The sequence below is a fragment of the Nasonia vitripennis genome, chromosome 4 (genome assembly GCF_009193385.2).
Source record: "Nasonia vitripennis strain AsymCx chromosome 4, Nvit_psr_1.1, whole genome shotgun sequence".
Lineage (NCBI taxonomy): Eukaryota > Metazoa > Arthropoda > Insecta > Hymenoptera > Pteromalidae > Nasonia > Nasonia vitripennis.
Window position 1 is genome coordinate 15,475,944 of NC_045760.1, and position 27,662 is coordinate 15,503,605.

Consider the following 27,662-nt stretch of genomic DNA (forward strand, 5'->3'; position numbering starts at 1 on the left):
CAATTCACGCAAAGCGATATCTGCTTACCTCTTATTCTCCAATTTTTATATTAGAGAAAAAGCTCTGATTATGCTTTTCAGATATGATAATTGTTGCAATCGATACGTCTAATGTGTCATGAATGCGACATAAAATACAGTTTACAGCTAATAACATCTAAATAATCGATATGAACAGTCTCGATATACATCATACGTTTTTTTTTTCGTAAACACTCAAATTCTCATCAAAGCGCCTTCAATATAACCAATAAATTGACGCTTTTTTTATTGTTCAATGGTATACTAGAAACTTTTTGCAGTGCAACGTAATAATAACTTTAACAGCAATATGACATACTCTAGCTTTAAAAGAGAACCTCGTATATAATAATACTAAATGAGATTATTACATAACATTTTATTTTTTTAAATCTATACTGATACTTTTCGCCATCAGTCATTGTCACGTGTAAAAGATATACATATATATATATATATATATATATATATATATATATATATATATATATATATATATATATATATATATATATATATATATATACACACCTCGATACCAGTTAAGTAATTTACGGGGAAATAAAAATTACATTCTCGTTCCTCAATAAAAAAAAATTGATTAAAACCTTCAATATAGGAAAGAATATTAAATTAAAAAAAAAACTATTTATTGGGTTAAAGCCTTTTCGAGGTATTTCTATTTATTCCTTATCGCTCTATCGCTTATTAAATTCGTTTACAACCCTAGTGGAAACATATTTTCTAGCAAGAAATTGTTAGCTTTTAAAACTGAAAAATGTATCATAATCTTAATAAAAGTATTAATGATATATGTACTTATTGTGAAATTAAATATTTTAGTAAATTACTTATAATGTATTAATCATGAGTACTATAATGTATACAAAGTATCAATAATATTTTAGTAAAAATTGTTGAATTAGTGCAATGAATTCCAATTCCAATATCTGAAGAAAATGGCGGCCAATATTGAATGTTTGAATAAAAAAAACGTTCAACTGCTTTAGTTGAATTAAATAAAAATGAAAACCACATTTCCACCAGAGCAGACAAGTCAAGCACTTTTTGTTCTCGCCTACTCGTTTGCATCACCTTTGGTATACATTACTCGTGCTTCGGCAATCTCCAGAAATTTTTTCTTGAGACAACGACTATGATACACACAATAGAGAGAACGTGCCTCCTGTTTATTCATATTGCAAGCGCTGTAAAAAATTCAAAAAAATATCGCACGCCAAACTTTAATTATTTTATAATCCTAACTAGTGCCGTATTTGCTGCTTTCGAAAGTGCCTCGACGGAAGAATGAACTAAATTCAAGCAACGATTGCTTGTCGATGTTGCTCAAATTACCCTTGAACTTGTAGAGTGGTTCGCAATTAGGCAGTTCCGAGCAGACTTGAATAAGACGACGGAGGTATTCCTCAAGGCGCTTCCGACGTTGACGCGCAATCATCTCGTACCTGGCAAATACCTGTCGAGGTGGGAAGCGAATACCGGATACCTGCAGTCACAGTTTACAATCAGTATCATTTATTAGTATTTCTTGACATTCCAGTATTATCCAAATAATAAAATTCTCACCTTACTGCCGTACTTTTGGCGCATCGAGACATACAGTTCTCGAAATCTTCTGTACCTACGCAGCAAGGTCCAACTGTCATCTGCAGCAATGACACGTACTTCGTATTCGTAGTGACTCGAGGTACCAGCGCCGCGTATGACGTACGATGGCACGCTGATGATCATGTTAATCACGCTGTCACCATCGCTATCATTCGCTATTAACGATGGCAAGGATCGCGTTATCGTCAGAGCATAAGGACTTGTTAGACGTTCACCTCGATTTTGACTCTAAAGATTTACGATAACAGCATTAATAAAACTTAATGAAAAATGATTTTATGATACGAATAAAAAAATGAAATCAAATTAATTGGATATCTTACCGTGAGATAAACCGATGAGTAGCCTCTAGTCTGTGGAACTCTCGCCGCGATCCGCCTTGACTTGTCATCCTCATCATTCGACTGCCTGGACCTGAGATGCGATCTTGTTACAGAGTTAGACAGACTCATGGTACTGTTGCAAATAGAGGAACTTTGTTCCAAGCCGGATGGTCTTCTCATCTCCGCGTCTCCGTTGCACGTCTGTTCTGAGATCCTCGACACTTTGTCGCTGTCGTCGTTGACGACTGGCGGGGGTACAATGGTAGGCGGCTCTTCAGCAAGTTGCCCATTGGACTTACGCTCCTGTTCGAGCAGTGAGACTTCGAGCTCGATCTGTTGCCGTTGGAGGTCCTGTAACGCGGCTATCTGGCGGTTCAGCTCGTCCTTGGAGGGTGGACTCGCTTCCAGGCACTTCATCACGAGAGCGCGCTGGCGGGTGATCTTTTGGTTCAGCCGCTTCATCGTCTGACTGCTTTCCAGCAACGACTCGTCTACGGAAGACTCCAGCTGTGTGACACCGTTGGTCTCAGCAGTGCCGTTGCAAGCTTGCTTTTCAGACAACTGCAAGAAGAGAGAAAAGAAGAGATTTGAGAAAAATTCTTCTTGAAATTAACATCAGCCCGATGCAATACAATCAAACGAACAAGTACCTCCGCACTGCTAGTGAAATTGCCATCTGCTCCGTTATGATTGGTCTCGCCAACGGCTCTTTGAAAGACCCTGATCTCGTCGATCGAGGTTTTAAAGTCCAAATCATTGTCGCTCTTACTGTCCTCGTTTTGTTCCTCCTGCATCTTCGGCTTCTCCGCAGTCTTCTCTGTGGTGCTACTAGAAGCAGTGGTAGTAGCAGTTTTAGCCTCGAGTTCGGGAAACTGTACTTCCGGCGAGTCAGCAGCCGCGGTGTGAAAGGTCTCGACCGTGTCGATGGAGCTGGTGATGAGCTCGGGGTACATGAGGTTGAGGGCCGCGGCGATCTTGCGCTTGCGGTTGTGGTTCTCGTCGTCTTCTTGGAGACTGCTGCCGTTCTGCGAGAACCGCAGCTGATCCGTGCTCGAGAGCATGTCGTCGCTACTGGCATCGCCGCTGCTCGAGGACCGGCCACCCGGAGAGGCCGGCAGGGCACGTTTCAGGTTCAGGGACAGGCTCCGCTTGCGCCGCAGTATCTCCTCGAGCTGCTCCTGCGAACGAGCCGCCAGTAGGATTTTCTTGTCGGTGATGCCCTCTTGCTCCAGCTGCAATTGTTTATTTTTATTTATATTTCATCCTTTTAATTATTTAATCATAGATGTTAGCAACGAAAGCATGACGATACTCACGCTGCTGATTTCCTTCTGTCTTTCCGTGAGATCTGTTAGCTCCTCGTCCATTTTGTCGATTTTGCTCTGACGCTCGTTCAGGGTCCGCATTTTGTTCTGCAGTTCGAGTTCTAGCGCTGCGAGCTCCTTCTGAGAAAAAGAAATGAAAACGAAACAGAGCGTTTAAATAAGAGCTGAGAAAAGAGTGCACGTATACTTATATAACATATTCTACTAACGTTGTTGCTGACGAACTTCTTCATGGCATCAACCGACTTGTCCTCGTTGAAACTGGACCAGGATTCCGGTAAACTGCCATCGCTTCCCGCGCCTTCGTCGGTCTGCAAAAAACGAAAATTAAGCCTTTGATTATACTTCTTGAACTGATACAAGGTTTTCGGAGTCGTAACTGCCGGCGCCGAGTCTCGATAAGTATAGTGTCATACTCATCATTGCATATAGCCGCGAAAATTTTTAAAGCCGCCTTGCAATACAAAGTTCTACGATACTTAGGGGTATCCCCTCAAAAGTTGTGCATATACGACATGAAAGCTATAGGCAAAACAATAAATTTTACTGACCAAACGTGTACGCATGTATATAGGTATGTATAAATATTCAAGACCAACTGAATGTACACATGGAAAACGATTTCTTCTTCGAACTCAAGAAAATCGCTTCCCGATCAATCGTCGTCGACGGGCTTCTACAATGAAAATAAAGAAAGGGAGGAAGAATATAAAAATGCTTGCGCACGTTACCTGCTCCGAGATGCGGCGCTGTCGCTCCCTGCGATTTTGTACGTTCATGAACTCTTGGAACTGACGATGCTTGGACTGCAGAGTGGTGCGAAGAGAGGCGACTTCCCTACACAAACTTTCTACCTAGCCACACACATACCGATGCGTTAAAATAAAAAATAAAACAAAACTGAGGAGAGGTAAAAGTAAACTACGAGGTAATAGGGGATGAATAATAATAATGGTAATAATAATAATAATAATAATAATAATAATAATAATAATAATAATAATAGTAATAATAATAAGAAAAATGGATAAAAATAAGAGACGAGATGAGCGCAGTCTTACACGCAACGCATTTCGATGCTTCTTTGGATTTCAAATAAAAATGGAAACAGAACATTTTAAGATCGTCAGGTGTGCACTATATGCTGCTGTAATCTCTAAACCAAACTAAAAGAATGTAAAGTGACTGAAATGAAAAGGAAAACGTAAATTATTTAAAATCATTTGTTGCAAGCACACACGTGTGATCAAATGATTCGATCAAGCATGCTACCGCGTATTCATTGCACGCAGAAAAGTCTTATCGTGAATTATAATAATTGTATATGACATTAACAAGCAGCAATCGTAGTGAAACGATAACCATAGGACGTAATCGCGACAAATGAAGACCTTTCTACAAACAATGGCCCTTCTATGCATAGCAAACCAAGTAGGTGCGAAGTGCGCCGAGGAGGTTTCTCAAGTTAAAGATATACGCTTAAAAAAAAGTTGCAACAAATTTATTCGCATAGCTTGGCGCCTTACCTGCAAGACTTGCGCAAGAGCGACGGACGCCTCGCTGCCACTTCCCTTTCATTATATTTTTCAAATTGTACGTTATTTCGTGTTTTGTTATTGTTCGGAAATATTTTTGTTTTCTCATCAGGCGTATAATTTTTCGCAATGATCGTTAGGTGATAATATAAATGATTTCGTTGGTCAGTCGTGTGTGTCCAGTGTCTACACAGCACAAGAGACAAGTTGGAGGAGAGAATGAACGAGATATTTAACGGTAAATAAGATATGTTATAAGTTAAGTACAAAGCGTGCTCAGTCGATGAGTCTTTGAGTTTGTTAAACGAAAATCGTATAGTCAAGTTGATTATGCGATGGACGTGTATATTATCGTTATAAAAACAAATAGATTACTAATAGGGCTTGTCGGATAAATTGAACGTAATAAGAACGTCTGAAGTAGTATCGATTAAGGAAAATAAAAAGTGAGTTATTGACTACTAAAAAAAAAGGATACATGTAAGTCATCTGTTACCGACTAAATAATGCTACGTGTATATAGAAAGATTAATGTTTTATTTGCTGTTCATACGATTTATTATGCACATTAACAGTCTTCGATGCATGCCTTACCTTTATTTACAAACGTTCGTGTTCTGATGTTTGCAGTAGTTTACTCGAAATGATTTTTTTTACATTGATCAGTATGTCGATTTACTATATTTAACTCAGAATTATTTTTTTGATTTTAAATTGCCAAAAAAAAAAAAATAAATAAATAACGGCGAAAATAAAAAAATACAAGTCAGATCATTATTCAGCCAGTGAACAGGTGATTTTCACGTCCTGTCGATGCAAACAATCACTATGTTAGCTACTACAGAAATAAAAAAAATTCAGAAACAAAGGGCACCGTGAGAATATATACACCAAAAAGTATACGTGAACGTATATAAAAATTTTCAACCAAGGCCAATTTTCATAGGAAAAAATTTATTAATCAACAGTATATTTGTATATATATATAGTGTATGTAAATATATATGTGTGTGTATATAATAATATTAATAATAATAATAATAGTAATATAATTAATAATAATAATAATAATAATAATAATAACAATTTTTCTTCTCGCATAACAAACCCATGAACATTTTCTACAAGACGAGTACGTTCTATATTTACATATCGAGTTTCATTTTTAAAATCGGTACACAGTCAACTTGCTTGTCGTTTATAATTAACATTCCTTGGAATATTGTAACACGCGTGTCTCTCATATGAAATGTCCGGCAGTACCATCGCCTTCTCGAACAAGCGTTAATGGCAGTTAGAGGCACGTCATCGTTAATACCCTCTTTCTCTAAAAATACTAAAACTAGGTAAAAAGAAAGGTCTTCGCGCGATCACGTACGTTGCAGAACGGAACTTTAGTCTTTTTTTAAAAACTTTGCTTTTTGTGTACTACAAGCGTCATTCTTATATGAATAACGTACTTCTGAGTTTAATTCATTTAATGTCACCTACTAAACATTATAAAAATACATTCTATATTGAGTTTAATATTCGTTTAAGGAAGCCTTAGAGTTAATCACTTTACAGACTTTACTATATACAAACAAGTTCGTTTTCTACAACTATTACAAAAAATATTTCAAAGCTATTCGATTGAATCGTATTCAGTTTTGAAAATAATTATATAAAATCTGTTAAATGCATAATTATTCAACGTGAGTATATATTAAACGTTTTCTCTTATTGAAAAAACGCATCTTTAAATTTATTAATAAATAATTTGACTTCATACGTTTTGAACAGCGGCCCGAAGGGTTAAAAATAATTTCTCGGTCGATCAGTTAATTTCATACATTTTTACACATAGATATTCGTTTTACAATAACAATTCCAAGATTTGGTATCTCGTTTGCAAAGAATGATAAATCAATTTACGAAAATTTGTTACAAATATAACGATAAAATATCAGTCCATCTTTATATTAGCTAGCATGTGCAGCGTTATAATGAATGTTTAATAAACAACTAAGACTCTCATTGGGTTACGTAATGCGTTTAAATTGACCAAACCAACGATGCTAGCAAGTTGTGTCGTTTAATTAGTTTCCGTCAAGTTTAACATTATCAAGATATATAGATATGCCACAATTTTTGTTTTAATCCCGTTATCGCAACATTGATATTGTAAAGACGGTAAATGGTTCTGTTAGTGAGCATGTTTTGATATAGCCATCTTCTACAATCACTTTAAATAGAATCGTCATATATTATAAGGCGGTTATAACTTTGTATACCTTGTACACATACGACTTGATTAAAATGTAAAATCTTTTCTGTACATCTTCGTCAAGTTTTAAAAGTAAAACCTAGTAGATGATCCAGTCATCCCGAATACTCTGGTTTTACGTCATCACTAACCGTCACCTTATTAGTCTTTTTAAAAAAATTTCATGCCATTAATTTTAAAAACGTCCTACGACATTCAATTGACCTCATAAATATTTATTATTGACTCGTTATTTACATTACAATATACCAAAAATCTTTTGAAAAAATCTAATTTCAGTAAAAACCTTGCAACTGTCCCCACCAATTTTCGATCAAATTTCTGACAATGGCTCGGAACACAAAACCTCACGGTCAGTCTACAAAACAATGTTGTTAAATCCCATTAAAATGAAGAGAAACATAACAAGAGAACTGGGGAACGAAAGTGATAAGAGAAATGAAGGAAAAGAATGTGAGCGCGCGCGGGTCACATGTCCAACGGGCAGACGTGCGAGTAGATGATGATATTGCCGGAGAGACAGATCAGTACCCCAAGTGCGACGAGGATCAGGTAAAACTGGTGCTTGACCGATATAACGTCTAAATGCGGAGCGGTAGCGGTCGGCGGATCCGAGTCATCACTTACTTGGGTCATCTCGTCGCGGCGTTCTTGTTCGAGCAGCTGGCGTCGCTGGCGGAGCTCACGTTGTCGGCGCTCGAGGGCGGCTATGCCCTCAGCCCATTCGCGCCACTGGGCGCCCCATTCGCGCTCCAGTTCCCGCTGGGCCTCCTCCAGGGCTTCGCGTCGTGCAGCCCAACGCTCTTCGCGTTCTTCCTGTTCCCGCTGCACAAAGTAACACAAGGACGCGCATGGCGCATTGTCTTTCTTTTCCTTTTCTCATTTCAGCTATTAGCGTTTTGGCAAATTCTCAAGGAATCGAAATTTTTATTTTGAAGGCGGAGCTTCAAGACGGAGCCCTGATATCGTACGGCTTTATGGTAATTAAAGTTTTTCGTTGAAACCAAATGCCGTAGATTTTAATTTAGTGCATCAAAGCATTCCGGGCATACTTATGAATATTCATTCAATTTACTTCAAGCAAACAAGGGCCCGAATTTATTTGAGTAAATTACTAAAATAATTTGTGCTTTTAATAAAGATTCTGTTATTTCTGAAATCCGTCGAAATAACCTCCAGTGCACTTGGACAAAAGATTTAAAAGCAAAGCTATAGGTGAGAAACAGAAATTAGTCTTACCTTAAAGTCTTCTTTCTCCTTAATGAGCGCGGCTTTTTGCTGCTCCAATTCTTCAATGGCTCTCAGATCCTCACTAGAGTTCAACAGGTTGTCGCTGGAACTGGAGACGTGAAGATCCGAAACGCTCCAACTGAGCAGCGATAGCCTCGATAGATTGACCACCGTCGACTGAAGGTTGCCATTGCCGAGGCCACCTTCCTTACGCAGTTTCGCTGCTTCTACTGGGTCGTTATAGCGGAACATGTTGTTGCGACCAAGCAGGATGATACAGCCCTGCGAGAGCCGTGTTGGTTTATCTACTTGGGCGGTGTTGATCCAACAGTGGGGAGATAAGGGGTGTAAAGTCGCGGTACCTCCTTCTAGTTCCACGACGCAGTGTTCCGGCTCGACGTCCACGCCCGTAAGCACGATATCCTAAAAGTTTGTTACGTATTAGTAAATAATACACTTCAAATAATTGAATAAAAATTCCAATCGAGTATATGTTGAAATAATCGTGTAATGTATTTTTAAGTTCTTTATACACTTGAATCTTTGAGACGAACTAAATATGAAGAAAGAAGGTACAGCTTTAAACACGTAGTAAATAAAATTATATTAAATGGCCCTGCCTACCTTTTATATGATTTGTGGGAATTAAAATTTTATTGTAGCATATTTTCCATTTTTATACAATAGTTAATTCAAATAAAAACGAATTTGAAACAACCATCAATATTTTATGCTTGATACAAAAAAGGATTTGTCTAATGTTTAAAGAAAAACAAACATAATCTAACCTGCGTCGTTACTGCATCCTCAGTCCCAACAAGTGTCCTGCCCTCCTTTAGATGGTAAAGGGTTACACCGGTACTAAGAAGATCATCGTCAATTCCAACGAGGTGAGGCATCTCCGAGTCGAGTACGACGCCAACGCCGCTCTTACGTAGGCCCAGGGCACGCTGTTCCGATAAAATTTTTTGCGTCTCGCGCCATTTCTCTGCCCATTCTTCAGTCAGCACTTTCTCTTGCTCTTGCTTCTCGTATATCTGGGCGAGTAGTGGTCGTTCGGTGCTCTGTAAAATAAATCAGTAGGTTGTATTTACTGATAATCCTGATATTTTATTAACAAAATATCGACGTTTTTCTTGAAAATACGTGCGCTGAGCAAACGTTCATCGATATAGGTCTCAAAAATTTGCAACGCAAAATTAATTCTTTTGGGGATCATTCATGAAAATTATTCGGATCCTAAATTATATTTAAGTGTTAACAGAACATTGAAAGATTATTTCAGAATTGCAATTTTTGTTTTCCTCAATCTTCTCCAGCGATAATGAGCTTCCTTTTATCTTTCCTGAATCATTCACATTATTCCGCAATAAAGGAAACCATTTATCTATGACTTGCAAAATTATACTTTGGTCTTCTGCAGTTTAGTCGATAACATATTCCACGACACTCTTCGAAATTATCGAATACCCTTATAGTTTCGCGCTCGTTTTATCGCTGATAAAAATAACAATACTTACAACATCTTTGCCTATGAGCGACTTAAGCTTTTGAATCTCTTCTCTAAGCTCTCTGATCAACTTAACGTTCGGATCTTCGTTGATCGTTGGTTTGTTGATAATATTCTTCGCACGATTCGCATACCTCAGTGTGCTTAGTGTTTCTCCATAGTTGCAATCCGCTGGACTTATCGCTGCAATCATGATCGTTTTGGAATTGCCGCCTAGCGAGTCTTTGAGTAACCACGTTAAGACACTATCACGATATGGTATAAAGATGCTGCGCCTTGAGCAATTCGAATCGGTTGAGCTGAGCTCTGCGAGAGCCGATATCACCGAGCCCAGGGTCACCAGGGATTTGTTGATGTGCGCACCTTCTTTGAGACGCTGGCCGGTCGCACCAGTTGCGTTGGCTCTTTCACTGTTATAGAATTACAAAAAAAAACACAGAAATATAATCATGGTATTCCACAGTCATAAAGATATAATACACCATAGCTCAACAATTCTCGGGAAACTTGGTGAAAACAAATAACCTTTCGATATGTGTCAAGGATCGACGTAAATAGTTTATAGTGAGAAATAAGTTTTCAGCAGCCACGATATCGGGTTGGCAAGAGCAAAATACCATTAACCCTATTATTTAAATATATACATGTTAAGTGATAAAAACAAAATACGTATGATTGGCGAATTTATTTTGCTCATAAATTTGTACTTCGTTTAAGTATAAATTAAAACAGTAAATATGTTAACAGTTACATAGCACATGACGCGAATACATGTTAAAATTGTGAATAAATTTTGAATAAATTAGCATCAAAGTAATTTAGACTTATTGTTTTGTAAATGAGTTTCAGTTTTTTTTTAATATTTTGGTACGTGCGAAGTCGGTCGTAGGCACGAACAGAGCTACATAAATTCTGCGGCAAGGTAGGGTACAAGGAACTCGCTCAATTTACCTGCCAGCCAAGTCGACGAGATGCACCTTAGACACCGTCTCGGATGGCATGTTGTTCTCGTTGAAGCCGGCCTGTACGAAGGTTATCGTAAAAATGGCGTGACTCCGACTACTGACGTCGTTCATATTTGTGCTGGCCGTAGTCCTGTGCGTGTTTCCTCTAACCATGCATTCCTGAAAATTAGCCAAATCCATAATTTTCCATGATGAGGATATTGATTTTGGCCTCGCCACAACGATTTTCCATTAGTCCCGCGCCGGTCGAGAGTTCGCGTGTATTTTTGTGCGCGTCAGTATGAGTCACCCGCCCAGTTGTTTGCAAAGAAATTACTCTCGTCAAATATACGTAGAAAAATTTCAGGCATTTCGAAAACTAACAAATTACCTGCGATCTTCGGAAAATGATCGCACTACATGACATGCAGGACTTAAACATTAATATCGGGTTGTAAATAAAACGAAGTTCGCTGCTCTGTACCTGAATATCCGAATAATCGTAGACTAGGTGGTTGGACAGGTCCTGAACATAAGGACCTCTCTTTGGATGCTCCCTGACCCGGAGCGAATGCGACATCGTCTGATCGGGTCTAAGGAGATCGCGCACTCGCTCGTTGTGTATCTCGAGAAAGGAGACTTCGGTCCTGTAGGACGCACCGCTCTCCTTGCCCGCCGCCATCCGCGCGAATAACGTCTTACAGATGCGCGGTATCAGCCCCTGGGATTCCTGTTAATCGAATAAAGTAAGATGTAGTATACATTATATAACGGGCAAAAAGCTGTTTACTAGCTTGATAATAATCCAAAAGTAATATAGACTACGTTTGCTGCACTGCTGAGTAGCATTATACGTATACAGAAAGATGTTTGCGATCGATGTCAGTATACATAAAGTGATATAGAGACAGCAAGTGCGCATGCATCATTTCATTCAAAGTTTTCGAGTATTTCTAGCACGGAAATATTCGTTCGAATTTCAAACCAAGTGATCTTACGTAACTCAAGCTTTTGGATAAATAATACGCGAAGGGGAATTAAAAAATACTTACAGGCGAGCCCATCATCGTAAAAGTCTTTCCGGAACCCGTTTGTCCGTAAGCGAAGACGCAGGCATTGTATCCTTCAAAGGCACTTTCTATAACTTCCGTTCCGAGATCGTAAAAGACCTAGAATAATAATACGAATGAGAAAATACATATACTCATACACACATCTGCGCTTCAAGTTCAATGATTCGAGGGACCTATTGTCAGTGCGGGATTACGGTACAACGTATAATTCACGACCATAAAGTGCTACGAGGCTTTATAGGCATATTAATACCGCAGCAACTGGCTATAGCTATATCACCTTTCATTTTATTCCATTCACGACGGCAACTAGACACGAACATTCGCCGAATTAATACTTATGAGTTCGGCCGTTATTCGTATTCCTATAACGCGCATTTCCTGATTGAAATCACGTAGTAAAAACAGAACGCAGTGTCCTTTACAACGTTAGGATCAAGAATGAAGTTTAAAAAATTCAATTTTTCAATTGAAATCTCTGCTTGATAATAGAAATAAAAATATCATAATTGTACTAACAGCATTATTATCTAGATTTTCGATTTTTTCGAATTTTCTTAACGATCGTTCTAATAATTAACAGATAGCATCGCGGAAGACCGAAGATCAGTACTGCGAGATGAGGCTAATCAGCTTTTCCGGTCTTACTTTCACATGCGGCAAACGCCGGTGCACTCTAATTCAATATTGATTTTTCCTCAATTAATTAGATGAAGTATCCAGGCAATGAAATGAAAGGAATAATGTAAATATCCAGAAATAAGCAATCCATATTTACCTCCTCTTGCGACGCGTAATTCTCGTCGGTGTCATCGAAAGACCAGTACGAGTGATCGAAGGTGAAATCCTTGTACTTCTCTCTGTCGATGTCCCGAGCGCTGCCCGGCGTCTGAAATCGAAAAAAAAAAAGTTAATTTTAGATGGAAACCGCAGCGCAAACAAATACAGAGTATACAAATACCGCGCGACCTCGCGAAATATTAGAGTTTCGCCGGATTGAGCGATTCATTCATTTCGTTGCGCAGGGGCGTGAATTTTATCTCCGCGCATTCGTCCAAGTTGCAATGATACATTGTACACCCACGCGACGTATCGCCACGCATCACAGTTGAATCACGTATACGTGATGTCAGGAGTTTAGACGGCGCACGTCCTGCCATAATAGGAAGCTCCTCGATCGTCGCTAGGCGTGTGTGATCGTGTGCGTTAGCCGTGCGGCAAATCGCGGAATAAAAAGTTTGAATAAACAGGCGCATTGTGTGCACGTTTTGAAATACAAGCAGGCTTAGAGATAAAGAGGAAGCGGTAAGTTTTCCATAGACTGTTCGATGGTGTAATAGTTTGGACCTCCTTCGCGCCAGGTTTTAGTCTAACTTTGAGTACTATTTCGTAGCAGAAGACGCAGTCTACTACATCTTTTTGACATCGGAGCAAAGTGTTTCCTCGATTTAATTAGTTCCTCCAAGCGTATATTCACTTGGTCGCAAAAGATATTCCCCAAAGTGTACACACAAACTTCCAGAGAAAGCGCGCGTCACACTCCAAAACAAACTTCTCCGTCCCGCGCGCGCGATTTTCTTGGGCGCGATTCAAGCACTCGTATTATCCTCTTTGCACGACCTCTAAACTCGGCAGTGGGCGGCTCGCGCCGTTGGGGAAAAAACAAAGGCGAACCGGAGGCTCCTAACGTCTAGACGAGCTCGCAGCCATTGCAAAAGATAGACAACGTACGTACGTACGTATACGAAAAAAGATCTCGTGATCGGAGACGACGACGAGGCGTCGCCACTAAGGAGCTCGGTGCGTGCTGCACGTGCGCGCCTGTGATTTTTTCGATCTCGTTATACAAGTGCAAGTAGCACTTTCCTATTATACGTGCATAGGTACAGCCGATGCAGACGTGCGAACGAGCTATACGGTGTATGCGAGAGAGGCCGGCAGCGGCGCATAAGACGCTCCTAATTACGGCTTGGCAGACTTTTGCTTCTAAGTAGCGAGGCAAGCAATCGATGGCGCGTTCTCATGCGATGCATATATGCGCCTACTATGCACACGTGTGCATAACACAGCACGATGCCGCGACGTACAGTCGCTCTCGGGCACGTGCGCGAAAAGCTCCTCGACTTTAATTGGAATTACACAGAGTGGGAGGAGCAGCGTTTTTCTACTTAGCCGCGTGCGGCCGGCGAGCCCGTCGCTTGTCTCTTAGATCTGATCAGCTGATCGTCGTGCGCGAAGGATTAGCTCTAGGTTGGAAAGTGCTCGCGGCATCGATATATTATATGCGTGCGTGGGTATCTCTCTTCATTTCGTCCGCTCATGTTTTTTTCTTTCTTTTCAGCTGTGTGGGCTACTAGCGTCCGCGTATCCTTTCTACTTTCTCTCTATATGGGCGTTCTTTTCTCTGAGAGCATCTGGAGGTCAAGACCCGCCGGCGCTCGAAGATTAGAATGGATGATTTATCGTGCTATAGTATAGTGCACAGGTCTTTTCTTCATAAATAACCGCTCCATTAGAAGTACAGGAGAGACATTATATTTAGTATAATTACTCGTTCTTTTTCAATTTACTGCTCTGATCTACAGTGTGTCAATGTTCTTGTGCTGTAGTTTTAAAGTTGATATGATTTTATTCATTACTTTTTCATACGTCGGATCATTATTCTAGCCTGCTCGTTTATATACTAATATGCATCGGTTGGCTTTAGCAGTGTTTAAAATTTATAGCTCATTGAATTTTCCGATATTCAATATTGATCAAGCTATTACTCTTTTTTCGGCACGTCGACAGCAACGTCTCTTGCTCGATTTAACATTTCTATATTGCTTGTATAATGCCAAACAACTATGAAAATTTGTGTTTCTGTTTGTTTGATAATCTGTTCTATAATTATGTACTCGTATAGAGCAGTGGTTAGGGATAGACATCTTTAACTTTTGCAAGAAATATCGACGCACAGAGGTATACTTAAGTTTAGCACGTTTTTATATTCTAATTAATGCATCTGAATTTGCATACTCATTTGAATACACACGTTTAAAAAATCATTACTTAACTTCTCTATAGATTTTTAAGAAACATATGCATCATATAGTGGGATAAAAATGAAAAAACCTACGCTACTGCCTACTTTTTGTTTACGTGCTATTCCAGACAATATAAAATCAATTACGCGGATCCGTTTTCTCGTGTTAACTTGTTTATAGGAATCATTCAGCTTTATCGCAAACTTCAGCTATAACTCTCAGACAGCCGCCAGCAAGCCAAAAGAGCAAACACGTTTCCAAGTCTATTTAGAGGCCTATTTCTGAAGCCGATAAACAGGAATCTCGTGTATCCGCGAAACGCAGTGAACGGCATTATATCCCCGTTCACGGAAGCTTCCCAATCTCTGCCGACGTTTTTTGCATAAAAACTGCGGCGTAGCGACGTTGTCAGCCACAGCAGCAGGACACGAACGAGGCTGAACAGAAAGAGAGAAAAATCTGGCCTTCGCGTCTAGACGATTCTGCGGTACTGGAAATCACGAAAATCCATACAAGGTCGCGAGGACGAAATACACCGCCGATACGAATGGCAACGCAAAATCATCCTCTAGATTGTACAATTGATTTACAGAACGATAGCATCGCGACTCATCGCTTAAGCCTGCGGCTCACTTATTTCAGAGAAGAGCACCCTTTTAGTTTTCGACGGAGGAAAAAACGGACGGAGAAAAAAGTAGCGGGAACTGGAGTAAAGCGGGTCGGGCGTCACGCTTGCCTGCGGAAATCCGTGGAAATAACCGTCAGCTCTTTATAATGATCTAACTCGCAGCAGCCGCGCGAACGATTTTACGGCTGCGTTCTTGTACGACTCGCGCGCTCGCGCAGACCTATCGCTTCGCGCCGGTCTTAGAAAAAAAAGCGCGGCGAGTGTCCGTGTTGTATATATAAGCGTGGCATGAAATTTGCTAACGGCCAGCGGCAAACGCGATATTTTGTACGTATACACGCGCGCGTGCGCGCCGACCAGTGTGGAAACCTTGGCGAGCGGTGCGAGGGCGCAGAAATTTTTAGATTGCACAACGCTTATAGCTGCAGCGCAAGGCTGTTGGGCTTTCGCGGGCAGTTTTCAGCATTATTTCGGGGATAGGAGAGATCAAGGCTGCGTTTGGTTTTTCCGTTCGATATCGTTGTGTACAGGAGATGTCGTTTTTGTGAACTTTTGCGGCCTGCTTTGTTCCACGTTTGCATTCCAAGAACGAGTGGTCGTTATTATTAGAGTTTAAGTTCTCCGATAAGTTAAAAATTTTCGTTTCAGAAAATATCGGTGTCGATGGTTTTGTTTCTTCAACATAGAAAGCGATAAATCCATTTTCTCGCGAAAAGTTATTACGACTCAAGTGAATTTTCGTCATTTTCGACTCAACGTTGCGTAAGCAATGACTTAACCCGTTTTCCTTTATTTTTATCACGGAACGAAATTTTCTTGCGCTATTAAGGCAGAAGAAAACATATGAAAAGATACCGTGACTTTGGCGGACTGAGAGATTTTTTTAAGCCCGTGAAAGTCAGATATATATCTCAACGCGCGGAGTCCCTCAATAGTACGGGATTACGTCTTATATGACCCGAGATTTATGTCTCACTGCGTGCAGCAGTAGCGTTCGAGTGTGTTGCCAAGTCTTTTCGGCGCCTACCTTTTCACGTTTTTAATATATTCTGCACTTTTGAATGAAAGAATTTTCCAACTCCTGATTTTTTCGCTTAAAGCCAGTAGCCGAACTCATGCGAAAAATGTAATTATCTTGTCACGACGCAAGCGACTTTATAAATTAAAACATATGATACTTATTTTCATGAACTTTCTCCAGATAGGCGCGCTCGCCCACTCGCACAAATTAATTATCTCCGTAATTGATAGAGGCGTCAAAAATCACAAACCCGTGCTCGCGCGCGCTTGAGCTACTCCTGTTCGACTAAGAAAAATACTCGAATTTCACCAGACTAGATCTCTAAAACGGGACTTATAATGACAGGCCGCCGACTCTGGATAAAATCGCAAGGATCATTTTCTCGGGGCGACGCATCACGCAGCCTGTGTAAGACTCGTTTTGCGCGTACAAAATACTTCCGTACATGGCGTTCGATGGCGCGGCACCGTCGTCGAAACGAAAGTGTTGCGAAAGCATTCTTCTGAATCTCTAGATATACGCTACCTTCGTATTGAAGATCCGAGTCCGCTTGCCATCCATCTGTACGACAAGCTTCGCGTTCATCGCCAACTCCCTGCAATGACAACAGAACAATGAATACACGCACATGTTTATTTATTATTATTATTTTTTAATAATTGTTATAAAGCTCGAGGATTTGTTTAGAATTTGAACATATGTTACGGCTATTAAAGCCAGCGCTGAATAGTTTGCGGTTTGTGTATACGTATACACGAGGTGAAAAAACTTTCTCTCGGATTTTGACCTGTTTGATATTAGATGTTGTATTTGAAAGCAGAAAAATCACTGTGATTTAGAGCCGCAATTCGCCATTGATTGATGTTTCATTAGTTGATTTGATGTTGCATTATTTTTAGACTTATTTATGAATGTGCATACATTCCAGTTCCCGAGTAAGAATGTAGAAGCAAAAAATTAATAAGCAATTGCAGTAAGGAATCAGTCCCACATTTTACACCTTTCAACGGACTTTTCCTTTTGTTCTTTCAATCTAACTCTTGCGTGTATACCATTAACTCTGGCTGCATTATTGTGTACTGTAGGTGTATTCTTACTTCATAGTGCAAATAAAATTTTTCGCTAGCGATTAGCACAGAAAGGAATAAGAGCTTAGCATACAGCTCATCTGTAGAGTAGAAAAGAATCAACCTTTATCCAGTTTGAATTTGTGAAGTACTTAAAACAGCATAATTTGCTTTTCTTTAAAATTTAAATGCACATTGCATTGCATTTTTTTTTGTCAACTCATTAGACTAATTAGATTATTTTTTTGAAATGTCAAAACTATTATCGATGAGTAAAAGTTGATATGACAGATCCTCTTTCATTCACCAAACTAATTATTGAGGCCAACCATTAACACGAGGTTCAGGAAACATACATAGAATTATAATGTTTGATGAAAATACTTTTAATTTACTTGTAGAAAGAAAAAAATAATATTGGGTGAATGGCGAATTGAAAAAAAAACTTATGTAAGAATCGCAGTCTTATAGTAAACTGTTACGTCTATTAACATTCCGTATATAGACTCGCCAGCGTTCTCCCATTTAAAGCTGAGCGAATTAAAGTCTCTCAATCACGTTAAATCGTGCGAGCGTCGAAATAAGAAATATATTTCCCGAAATTGGAGGCATGAAAGAGCGTTTCGCGTGCATCGCGCATTTGCTTGCTTTATTTCCAAGCCGGATAAAACAAGAAAACTGCAATAACGGACTGTACATCCGTTACATTCCAGCGTTCGCCGTCGCTTCACGTCGCCTCCGTTCCTCTTTAACATATACAGCTACGGGCTATACGACCAGAAACGTATACGTGTGTGTGTGTATGTGTGTGTATGTGTGTGTATGTGTGTATATATATATGCGGCATCGGCAGTTCGCTCCCGGTTGAATGAAACGCGAGAATTGACGCCCGACGAAGGGGTCGGTCTCTTCGTTGTCGATTCGAGACCTACAGTCTTGCGTAGTTGTACACGGCACTGCACAAAATTAATTGCTACGACAGACAGAGAGTCGGCAGGTGTTCCAACGAGTGGATTACGCGAATCTTTTGACAGTAACGACCTCGGGCGCGAATCGGTTATTGACGCACGTACCCAGACAGAGAGTCTGAAAAATCACTTAACAATTAATGTATTTATATATCTGATTTATGAAAAAGATGAAACAGGTATAAACGTTTAATTTTAACTGTGATGAATATAAATTTCTCTGCGTTATTGTTCAATCGAGTGGAAGAAGTGTAATACATTTGTTTACAAACTCGCGTAAAAAAAACCGTATCTTAATTGACATAGTGTCTGGCTGTTTATCTTGTATGGAGAAGCAATTTCAAAATATGACGCTCAATAGTTTACAAACACGCTGACTTGATTAATTTTAATTAACATTACATATCAAAAAGACGCTTTGCTCTACGGCAGAGAAAAAGTGCAATCAGTTTCAAAGTTACCACAAAAATAGAATCTTCACTTAATATGCATACGCGACGTAAGTCTCATTGCGACACATTTTTATCTTCAACAATGCTCATTTAAAAAATGCAAACGCGCATAAAAATATGTATAACTGTATTTAAAACAAAAAATGAAACGCACATGTTAGGATGCAGACAATTTTTAGATGTATCATATAAATTTAACTGTCCGCATCAAGAAAAAACCGTAAATTTTACTGTACGCCAAGTAAATTATTGGACAGCACTGAATTGTATAACAGCCACGCTGAGCCTATAATACCTATATTTTGCCATGGGTACAGATTTCGCAGAGCACTTGATGGTCGTTATCGAAATTCCAATTATTTAATTTTTACGTAAAAGCCTTTCTCTCAACAGACCATACATATATCTGTAGGTCCAATTCTCAAGAGTAAAAAAGAGATGTTATTTTGAGAATGTCAATAAACAATTGAAACGGGTCGAAAAAAGCCGAATCAAGCGGTGAATTTTTTTGGGATATATTACGAAGCATCTTGGAAACAATGTAACGAGAAAACTTGTGAGTAATCAATAATGTCGAAAGAACTGACAAGCACGTTGAATAGGTAAACAGAATACAAAAGGCTTCGTGCAAGAAGTACAACGTATAACGCAAATCTCGTGTTCGATCGGTCAGCTGCACGTAGCTGCGGATATTATCATTGTGTGCTCCAAAAAATTCACGCTTGCATTTGGAGCACTGCCGTAGGCGATCGTACGAAAATGCAACATCGAAAAGCAGAGACGAGAGTACGCGCAAGTGTCAAGTGGAAGAAGCAAAAGACACCAACCTTTTGTTAAAGGGTCGAACCCTCACAGCCACTTTAACCGAAGCCATGGCAGCAGCAGTGATCTCGTCGGCGCGCATGGGCCTTTAAAGCGGCCCTGCTTCCTGTCCTCTCTCTCACTCTCTTTCTCTCTCTCCTCTCTCACTTCCCCTCTCCCTGTCTCTGTCTCGCTCGCTCCCGTTGCGTTCCTCGAAACTTCTAGGACTCTCGCTAGCAGGGGCACGGACAGAGCTCTTCTCCTAGGCGAGTAGTCGCCGGAGCGTGATCCTCTGGGCGCACTGTTGCAGTTGCCCGATCGTTCGGCCAGGTGCCGAGGGCTCGCCGCCCATGATCAGCAGCAGCGCGGCGCAGCACGGCGTAGCAGCGGCCGTTGTCCTGGTCGTCGTCGCTGCGCCAGAAAGCATGTTCCAGCAATCGACACTGGTATCACCTTCTCTAGAGACTTGAACACTTCGAGGCCGCACCCGCACGACACTGTTAGTGCACTGGCTGAGAACGCGCGCACCGCTGCGGCTGCTGCTGTTATTGTTCGTCTTTTGGCTCGGGAACTGACACACTGCACCGGCGTGAAAGGCGACTACTGGGCTGCGAGTACAGCGACTACTGATGGCGATAGGCCGAAGTCGCACACGGCAGCAGCGTCGAGAGGAAAAGTCCCGTGGCGCGCATGCGTTCTCAGCCCGTCTGGTTTATATTTCGTTTTGTAAGATACCTATACTATATAGCAGGCTAGCGCGCGCTCCGTTCTTTCATCGGCTGGAGTGCAGTGTGCTGTTCGTCGTATATGTACAGCGTGTTTAGCTGATATCGCTGTGAAGCTAATGCTCTCCTGCTTTTGTATTAGACCGCTGTTGTATTAGGGAAGAGGAAGCCGGTCAGTCCAGCTTGCTGTTATCTGAAAGCAGAAGAAGAATGTGAGATGCTAGTTTAACTTAGATTGTCTTTTTCTTCTTCACGAGGCATATCATCGACAGCATTCATTCTGTGACTCGATGTACTGGGGTGTCTGGGTAAACAGACGATTATGCGGCTGCTAGCTTGTACAACGATGCAAGCAGAGAGAATTGTTGTTATTGCTCGAGCGCTCAAGAAGAAATGCATCCTATAATAATGACAATAAAGTGGAAAATGCGCAGGGTTTGATAAAAATGATTCGTACGTGAGACTGTTAGCTATTACGAAATCTTTCTTTGGAGTTAATTCATAGAAAAAATACTGGATTCTGAAATAGCGAAGCTTATTATGAAACACGGAGAACTTTTGCGCGAGCACAACAAAGAGATAAATACAATAAGATATTATAAATAACAACACTAGACGTTGCGGTACACAAAGGAGCCGCGGGTTGACTCATCGACTCGTTTCAAATTCAATTTTCGAATCTTCATAAGCTCTCGTGCGCGCGTAAGAGTCACCCGCACAAAGACGGAAAGTCGAGCGAGATGAGCGCAAACTGGTTCCGCGCCTCTGCGAGGTTTTCCTTCTCTCCCATCATGATGCATCGCGCAACAGTCACGCGAGTAGGATTATAATACACGTCCACTGGATGCAGAGAGGTGCCTTTCTATACGCGAAAAAAAAAATACGGCGACGGCCCGTGCGCTAGCAGAAAGCTTTTGTCTCCGGCGGTTTATTGACTCCGCGCGCGCTGGCCGTCGTTCTGCAACGCTTATTCGACGTTCCGTCCCGCGGACACGAGTTTCTAATGAGAATGACCGCTTTGGCTCGTCGTATGAAGTTTAACGTGCGCCGTTATGGAGCGCGCGATTATCAACGTTCTCGCGTAATCGAGGGATTAAGTTTGTAATAAAATTCTATTCGATTGCTGGAGGTTTGAATTTAGCCGCGGAAAGACGGACAAATAGGATCAGCCGGCTTAGAAGCAAATGACATTTGTCGGTACCTACTCTGCAGTCGAGCTGACGCTTTTCGACGAGTCCGATTTGCGTAATTGCCGCTACGCATTGCTTGGCCGTTTGATTAAAAGAGTTTGATTCATTTAATTTATAGCCTATAATTTTGAAGATACAAATAGAATGCATTCTCGTATCGTTTTTAAATCTTTTGTTTTTGACTTGAATGTTTTAATATACACTCAAAGATTTATAAATAAAAGTAGAGGGGATCCACAGAATTGTTGTGAAAGCTTTTACAAAACGGTCGAGCCGATGGTCTTTCTTGCTATCTAAAAGTTCGATCGAACTCGTGACTACTCGCTCGTTAACAAGTTGCAAATTAAACAAAAGCACTTTACGTCGTAACACTGGACCCGTCTTCCTTTTCATCAAACAATCGCTCTACCCATCATGCCCGCGTAAACTTCAAAAATTCAAACCTCTCCATCCGAGAGCCTCGAGTATCAGAGTTTCGCGTTAATTTTACACCGGCAGCGAGCAGCTGCGCGGCTGGCGAAGACGCAAAAGAGCCGCCCACGCAACTCGGCAGAATTTTGCGGTTAAGCAGGGACGAGCGTAATTATAATATGGGATTATGCACGACCACGGCCCTCGGAATTCGCGCTCGGCTTGGTCTATTAAATTACAAGTAGACGATCTGCCGTACCACCTTTATGTATTCTTGCTTCGAGCTACTGCATCGCCGATTTATATTGATTCTGTTGTTCTGCTGTGATACGATTAATCCTGGATGGCATCGGAATGAGATTTCGGCGGCAATTGCATTATTTAAGGCTGGTTGAAAAATGATGATCCAGGGGTTCACTGTCTCTTGCGATGGCCTGTAAAATACGTCTGAATTACAAATTACAGCACGTCAGGGATGACAAATAATTAGAACGTGACTTGAAGTAAATAATGAACAATCGGCTCTCTATCAAATTCGCTATACTAGCGATGAGATAATCAAAACAGTAGGATAATTAATTTAACCACAAAACACGCTCTAACAGTTTCTCAATGAAGCTGTTCTCGACACTATGCTATACGCAGATGCATCAACATTGTCATCGTTCACCCTTTGTGCGGTTATTTTCGTTCGGCGCGGCTCGTTTTTGCCCTGCGCAATTTATATCGTCACGTCGAGTCGGCGACACGACAAGCTTGTATTCATACCACAGATACGAGGCTCGGATAACGAGTCGGCCGATGTGACAAGTACGACTATTCGCCGCGTTATTTTTCGCTCTGGCTCGAAACGTGTAGGCACAGAGAGCATCGCGTGGGCCGAGTGTATAGACGCCGGAGACTAGAGCACTAGAGGGTTCCGGGATCGTCGAGGGGGAAAATATGAACCGCAGTCTTGGATGCAACGACGCAACAGGTGTCAATGAACGAGGGCTGTGGACTTTGTGCTTTTTCTTGCGACCATTAGTGAAATGTGCACGCTTGCGCGCGACGCGTGGACTTGTTGCAAATATATAGTCGAGTGTATATACTGTCGATGGAAATGAGACGGAAAAGTTTCTTGGAAGATGAAGTGTCGCTTTGCCGAGAATTGAGCGTACATAAAACGAAATTATAGATAGCTCGACTGTTTGCATATAAAATATGCGAAGATGCAGTGGTCGATTCAAATGATTGAATTAGATTAGAAAGTTATGCTGCATTGATTATAAAACGAAGCAGCATCACAGTCCAAATTAATAATAGGTGAAAAAGAGCGAGCAAGCGGCCCCAGTCGCACTATTCGGAAAGTATGTCAAACGAAACAGAAGCCGGAGCGCGCTGTTGCGAGATGCTATAGTCGCCGCAGTCGTCGTCTTGGTCGCGCTGTTATATTTATATAGAGCGCAGCGAACGAGGGCCACTGCACCTCCGGGTTTTGCAAACTCGCCCAGCGTTTTGAAAATATATGTGCGCGGTGAATCAAGCGCGCATCCCGGAAAATGCCGGTTTTCAGGGGCCGCGAGCAGAGAAATAGAGAATATGGATAGAAGGGAAGAACTATTTGCGCGAATGGAGCGATAGTGGTGAAAGAAAGTAAAAATGTACGGCATGACGAAGCAGTACAGCGATCGGATGCAGTTGGAAAGTATCGTAGGTGCAGTTTCGGCTGCGAGAAAGAGAGAGTAGTATGCGAGTTTGTAGGTAATGGTGTCGCATTATATATAGCTGCAGCGTAACGACTGAAAATGAGACAGACCAATTGCATATTTTTTCAGAACTCTTCCAAGAAAATAACTGCGTTGCCGGCTTTCTACTCAAAATTCTTGCGTTAATAAAATGACGACAAACTTTTTATGTGCTTGGAGTCAAAGGAGAATGCAATTTTCCGTTGAGGGATCCATAGTATAAACATTCACTGAATTAATCACACCAAAGCAAAATTGCAAGCTTCCGCGTACTTTAGGGTAAAAGCTGCAAGGAAATATAGTTTCAGAGAGTATTAAAGAGATGAAGGGCCGCGAAGTCGCGCGAGCCTCGAAGAGACTGCACAAAACAGAAATCGGAGAGGACTGGAGTGCATTGCGAGTGGCAATGAGTATACAGGTATACACGCGATACCTATACAATTCTCCCTCGCGTGCAATCACGGTGCTTGTAGTACTTCGCCCAAGCATGGAGGATATACAGATTTTTCTCTGGCAACGAGGTTATAGAGCCAATGCCTCGTGTTTATCTCTCACTTCTCTACGAGTGAATGCAAGCATTCGCAGGCGCGCTAGTACGGCTAACGACGCGTCTTGTATTTCGCCTTGCCTGACGCATATGCGACCTAGAAGATTTTTAAATGACTATATCGATAGCTCTGCGTTGATTCTTGTATGCAAGCTGAGTGTATTCGAGAAAGATTTTTTTCTTGGAAGGAAGTCACTATTTTTATTATTAGTACCTGATGAATGGATGACTGTTCTTACTTCGAAAGACACTCAAGTGAAGAGCACCGTACAATCAAGCTGTAGTGATGGCATAGTTGTAGTTTGAGCACGCCGATACATCGGAGATTCTGCAAAAGAAAATGTAAATTACTTCTCAAGGTCAAGAGGAACGTGCCGCGGGCCTTCCTCATCCCGTTCATTCGATCCGTATCGAAATTGCGTAAACGGATTGATATACAGTTATGTCCTCCCAGCGGTTACAAATCTTCGAATACATCTGATAAACAGTATGGACGCGGTTCGAGGCCTATCGGACCGATCCCTCAAATGAGATTCTCGAAGCCGCGTCGATGCCATATAACGCAAGTGTCAAGAGAAGCAGCAGCAAGTTTTCCTTCCTCACTGCCGAGGGCCATGCGGTGACGTCTCACCGCCTGAGGGTTTAATCGAACTCTCTCGTCTCCCCGAAAGCAGCGAGGACATCGATCGAGCTTTTATACGTATAGGGGGATGTGTGTGTATATATATATATACACACACACCCACACACACACACACACACACACACATATGCATATAAATACACACACATACGACTTCACTCGATATGCGAACTCGTAGACGGTAGCGATCTTGATTGCGGTGACGACGACTCAGCCGATAAGGAGCGTGTTTAGCGAGCTGTGCTTTTTACGCTTGCGTAACGCCGTGCGTCTTACGAAACGAAAACGGAGCTTTTTTCCCAAATGACGACGCGCACGCGGCGGTGATTTATCGAGCAAGGTATAAAGTGTCTTTTGTTCCAGACTTCACCTGCAGTTTGCTTACATTGGAAAATGCACGAAGTGGCGATGTTGATTGTGCGATGAGAGTCTTTTTTCTGAGGCGAGGCGAGATGCGTCACATGTTGGCGCTTGTTGTTTGAAAAAAAAATCGAACAAATATGAGAATCGTGGTGAAACTTTTGAATAGAATGCGCGATGAATGAATCTAAAAATAGAGAACACGAACAACAGTTTCAAAGCTACATTGTTATTTCAAGAACCTGAAGATGTAATAAAACCGTCTTATATACATATTGGACGTATGTGCTGCCGCTATTGTGATGTGCGTGAACGTGAGACAACAGTAAAATTAATGGTTGAAAATTGACTTTAATTTGCTGATTCTAAACTCAGGGTCCTTCGGCGGCGCACATTATGTGTATACTTTTTACAACTATAGAACTCGAGCGAAATATGGCTACACCATTAGCTGCTTTCAAACGGTCTTAGCGAAAAGCCTGCGTAAAAAAGTCCGCTCGTTTACCTGAAAAAAAAATTAATTAAAAGACGTGGCGCACGTATGGGCGCGGGTGTCGATATCAGGGTCACGGGCATCATTTTCAATTGAAGTGCGAGCTGCAGCCAGCTAAACGAGCCATGTGTAAAAGCGAAACCTTGAAGTGCAAAGTCATACGATATTCGCGAAGTGATTCATGTGGCCGATCGCCTAGTGATGTAAGATGTATTGAGCGTCGCCTCTGCTGATGTAGGTTTATGCGCATATACACACTGCTTATGTATGTATACAGAAGCACACTCTGCCGATCTCGCAAGGCACGAGATAGACTGATGATAACTGTGAAGAAAGGAAGATCACGTCTTCAGACGATATTCGTGCACTTCCGACAAAGCCAAATGCGAGTGTACCGTTGCGCTGGCTCGTGCGCGCGCAAACGCCTCACCTTTGTCCGGAAGTCGGAACTAGAATGAATGCCTATCATCGATATTGCCGTCGTCGCTGTCTTTTTTTCTGTATAGCCAGCAAAGGTCACTTTCTACATTCCTACGATTGTTTAATTTTTTTTTACTACTGAAAATTTTTAATTTGTCCAACTATCCAAATGTAGGCAATAAAAAGAAACTAGTTCAATAAAGCTTACCAAAATTATCATAATACAAATTCATGAGTCTTTGCTGGCTATAGTTTTCCAAATGACTAAGCAAAGAGCGATAGTTACATCAGAGAGTCTAGCTAACGAGAATGCATTACAAGTTTCATCGAGCTATCTTTGTGCAGCATCCGCAGAAAAATGTCAAATCAGAAAGAAGATTGCAAAAGCGTTTATTACTTCATATATAACTGCACTTGAGGTTGAGCTGTGTCGTCTTAGCGGTTCTATTGTTGAATCTTAGCTCCCTGCTTTCCTCGCCTCTGTCTCCGAAGCCTTGTGCTGACATCTCTTAGGCGATCCCAATACTAGGAAGAAATCGTTAAAATATACGATCAATATTTGATAAAACTATCTTTGTTGATTGTATAGGCATATCACAAGATTGCAGTTCTCGCTTTGTGTTGATAACTACGTTTATAACCTCAAAACCCGCTGCACTTTCGAGTGCCATGCAAGAAATACCAACCGACCTTTTGCGTTTCTTCGACGAAGACTGATATTGATATACTTGCAGATTTAGGTACTGACATCACCTCGAAATTCTAATTTACTCTGTGACTGTGATCGGAGGCACACTGCGGGGTTGAAAAAGCAAACCAAAACGCGCCTTTCACTCGGGTCTTCTTCCGTAGCATGACAGTGTGCTGTTTGTTGAATGCAACAACTTGAACAACTGATGCACTCTGCAATAACAAAGGACGATTTTGAAAAGAGATAAACGACCAGTACATATGCGTGTAGACTGTAGCGACTAGCGAGAATTCCAGCTAAGTGCTGCCCTCTGCGATCGATCTGCCACTTCGTCGGCAACCGCGACGAGCCAATCGAGCTCTACCTTGCCAGCGTATAATCGTCTCGTTGTTTACAAGAGGACACCCGGAACCGCGTTGCTTTGTTATTGTCGTGTCCACCTCGCGTTCCTTCCGAGACTCGGCGTGTATATACACTTAGCAGGAAAGGGGCCCTCTCGAAAAACCAAGAAGGAGGCCCATATCGTTGAACGGCGCTTTTCGGAGAAATCGAGCTAACACAGCTGCGCGTACAGAGAAGGGCGCGAGCGAAGGGAGAGGGTACATCCGCGAGAGGTGCTGCGTGCGCGCGCGGTGC

General features: G+C 41.4%; 1 protein-coding gene across 8 annotated transcripts; it reads right to left on the reverse strand.

The window, feature by feature from the left end:
- Positions 1-654: 654 nt before the first annotated feature.
- Positions 655-27,326, reverse strand: LOC100114373 (kinesin 3D). 8 transcript variants are annotated; one of them, XM_031928520.2, is made up of 21 exons: positions 27,026-27,326; positions 26,733-26,860; positions 24,659-24,747; positions 22,408-22,579; positions 19,846-20,737; positions 17,057-17,126; positions 12,635-12,745; positions 11,836-11,952; positions 11,268-11,513; positions 10,791-10,963; positions 9,850-10,249; positions 9,118-9,393; positions 8,339-8,752; positions 7,727-7,924; positions 4,030-4,152; positions 3,508-3,609; positions 3,290-3,418; positions 2,624-3,205; positions 1,974-2,534; positions 1,609-1,878; positions 655-1,528 (listed from the first exon to the last, which is right to left on the reverse strand). In XM_031928520.2, exons 5-21 carry the CDS (start codon positions 19,920-19,922, stop codon positions 1,283-1,285), a joined length of 4,095 nt encoding a protein of 1,364 aa, XP_031784380.1. In that variant the 5' UTR covers positions 19,923-20,737; positions 22,408-22,579; positions 24,659-24,747; positions 26,733-26,860; positions 27,026-27,326; the 3' UTR covers positions 655-1,282. The 8 variants fall into 8 exon arrangements, with proteins under 8 accessions (XP_031784380.1, XP_032454849.1, XP_031784381.1 ...); XM_032598958.1 differs by having other exon boundaries at positions 22,405-22,579; XM_031928521.2 differs by having other exon boundaries at positions 3,290-3,415; positions 24,634-24,747.
- Positions 27,327-27,662: the final 336 nt, after the last annotated feature.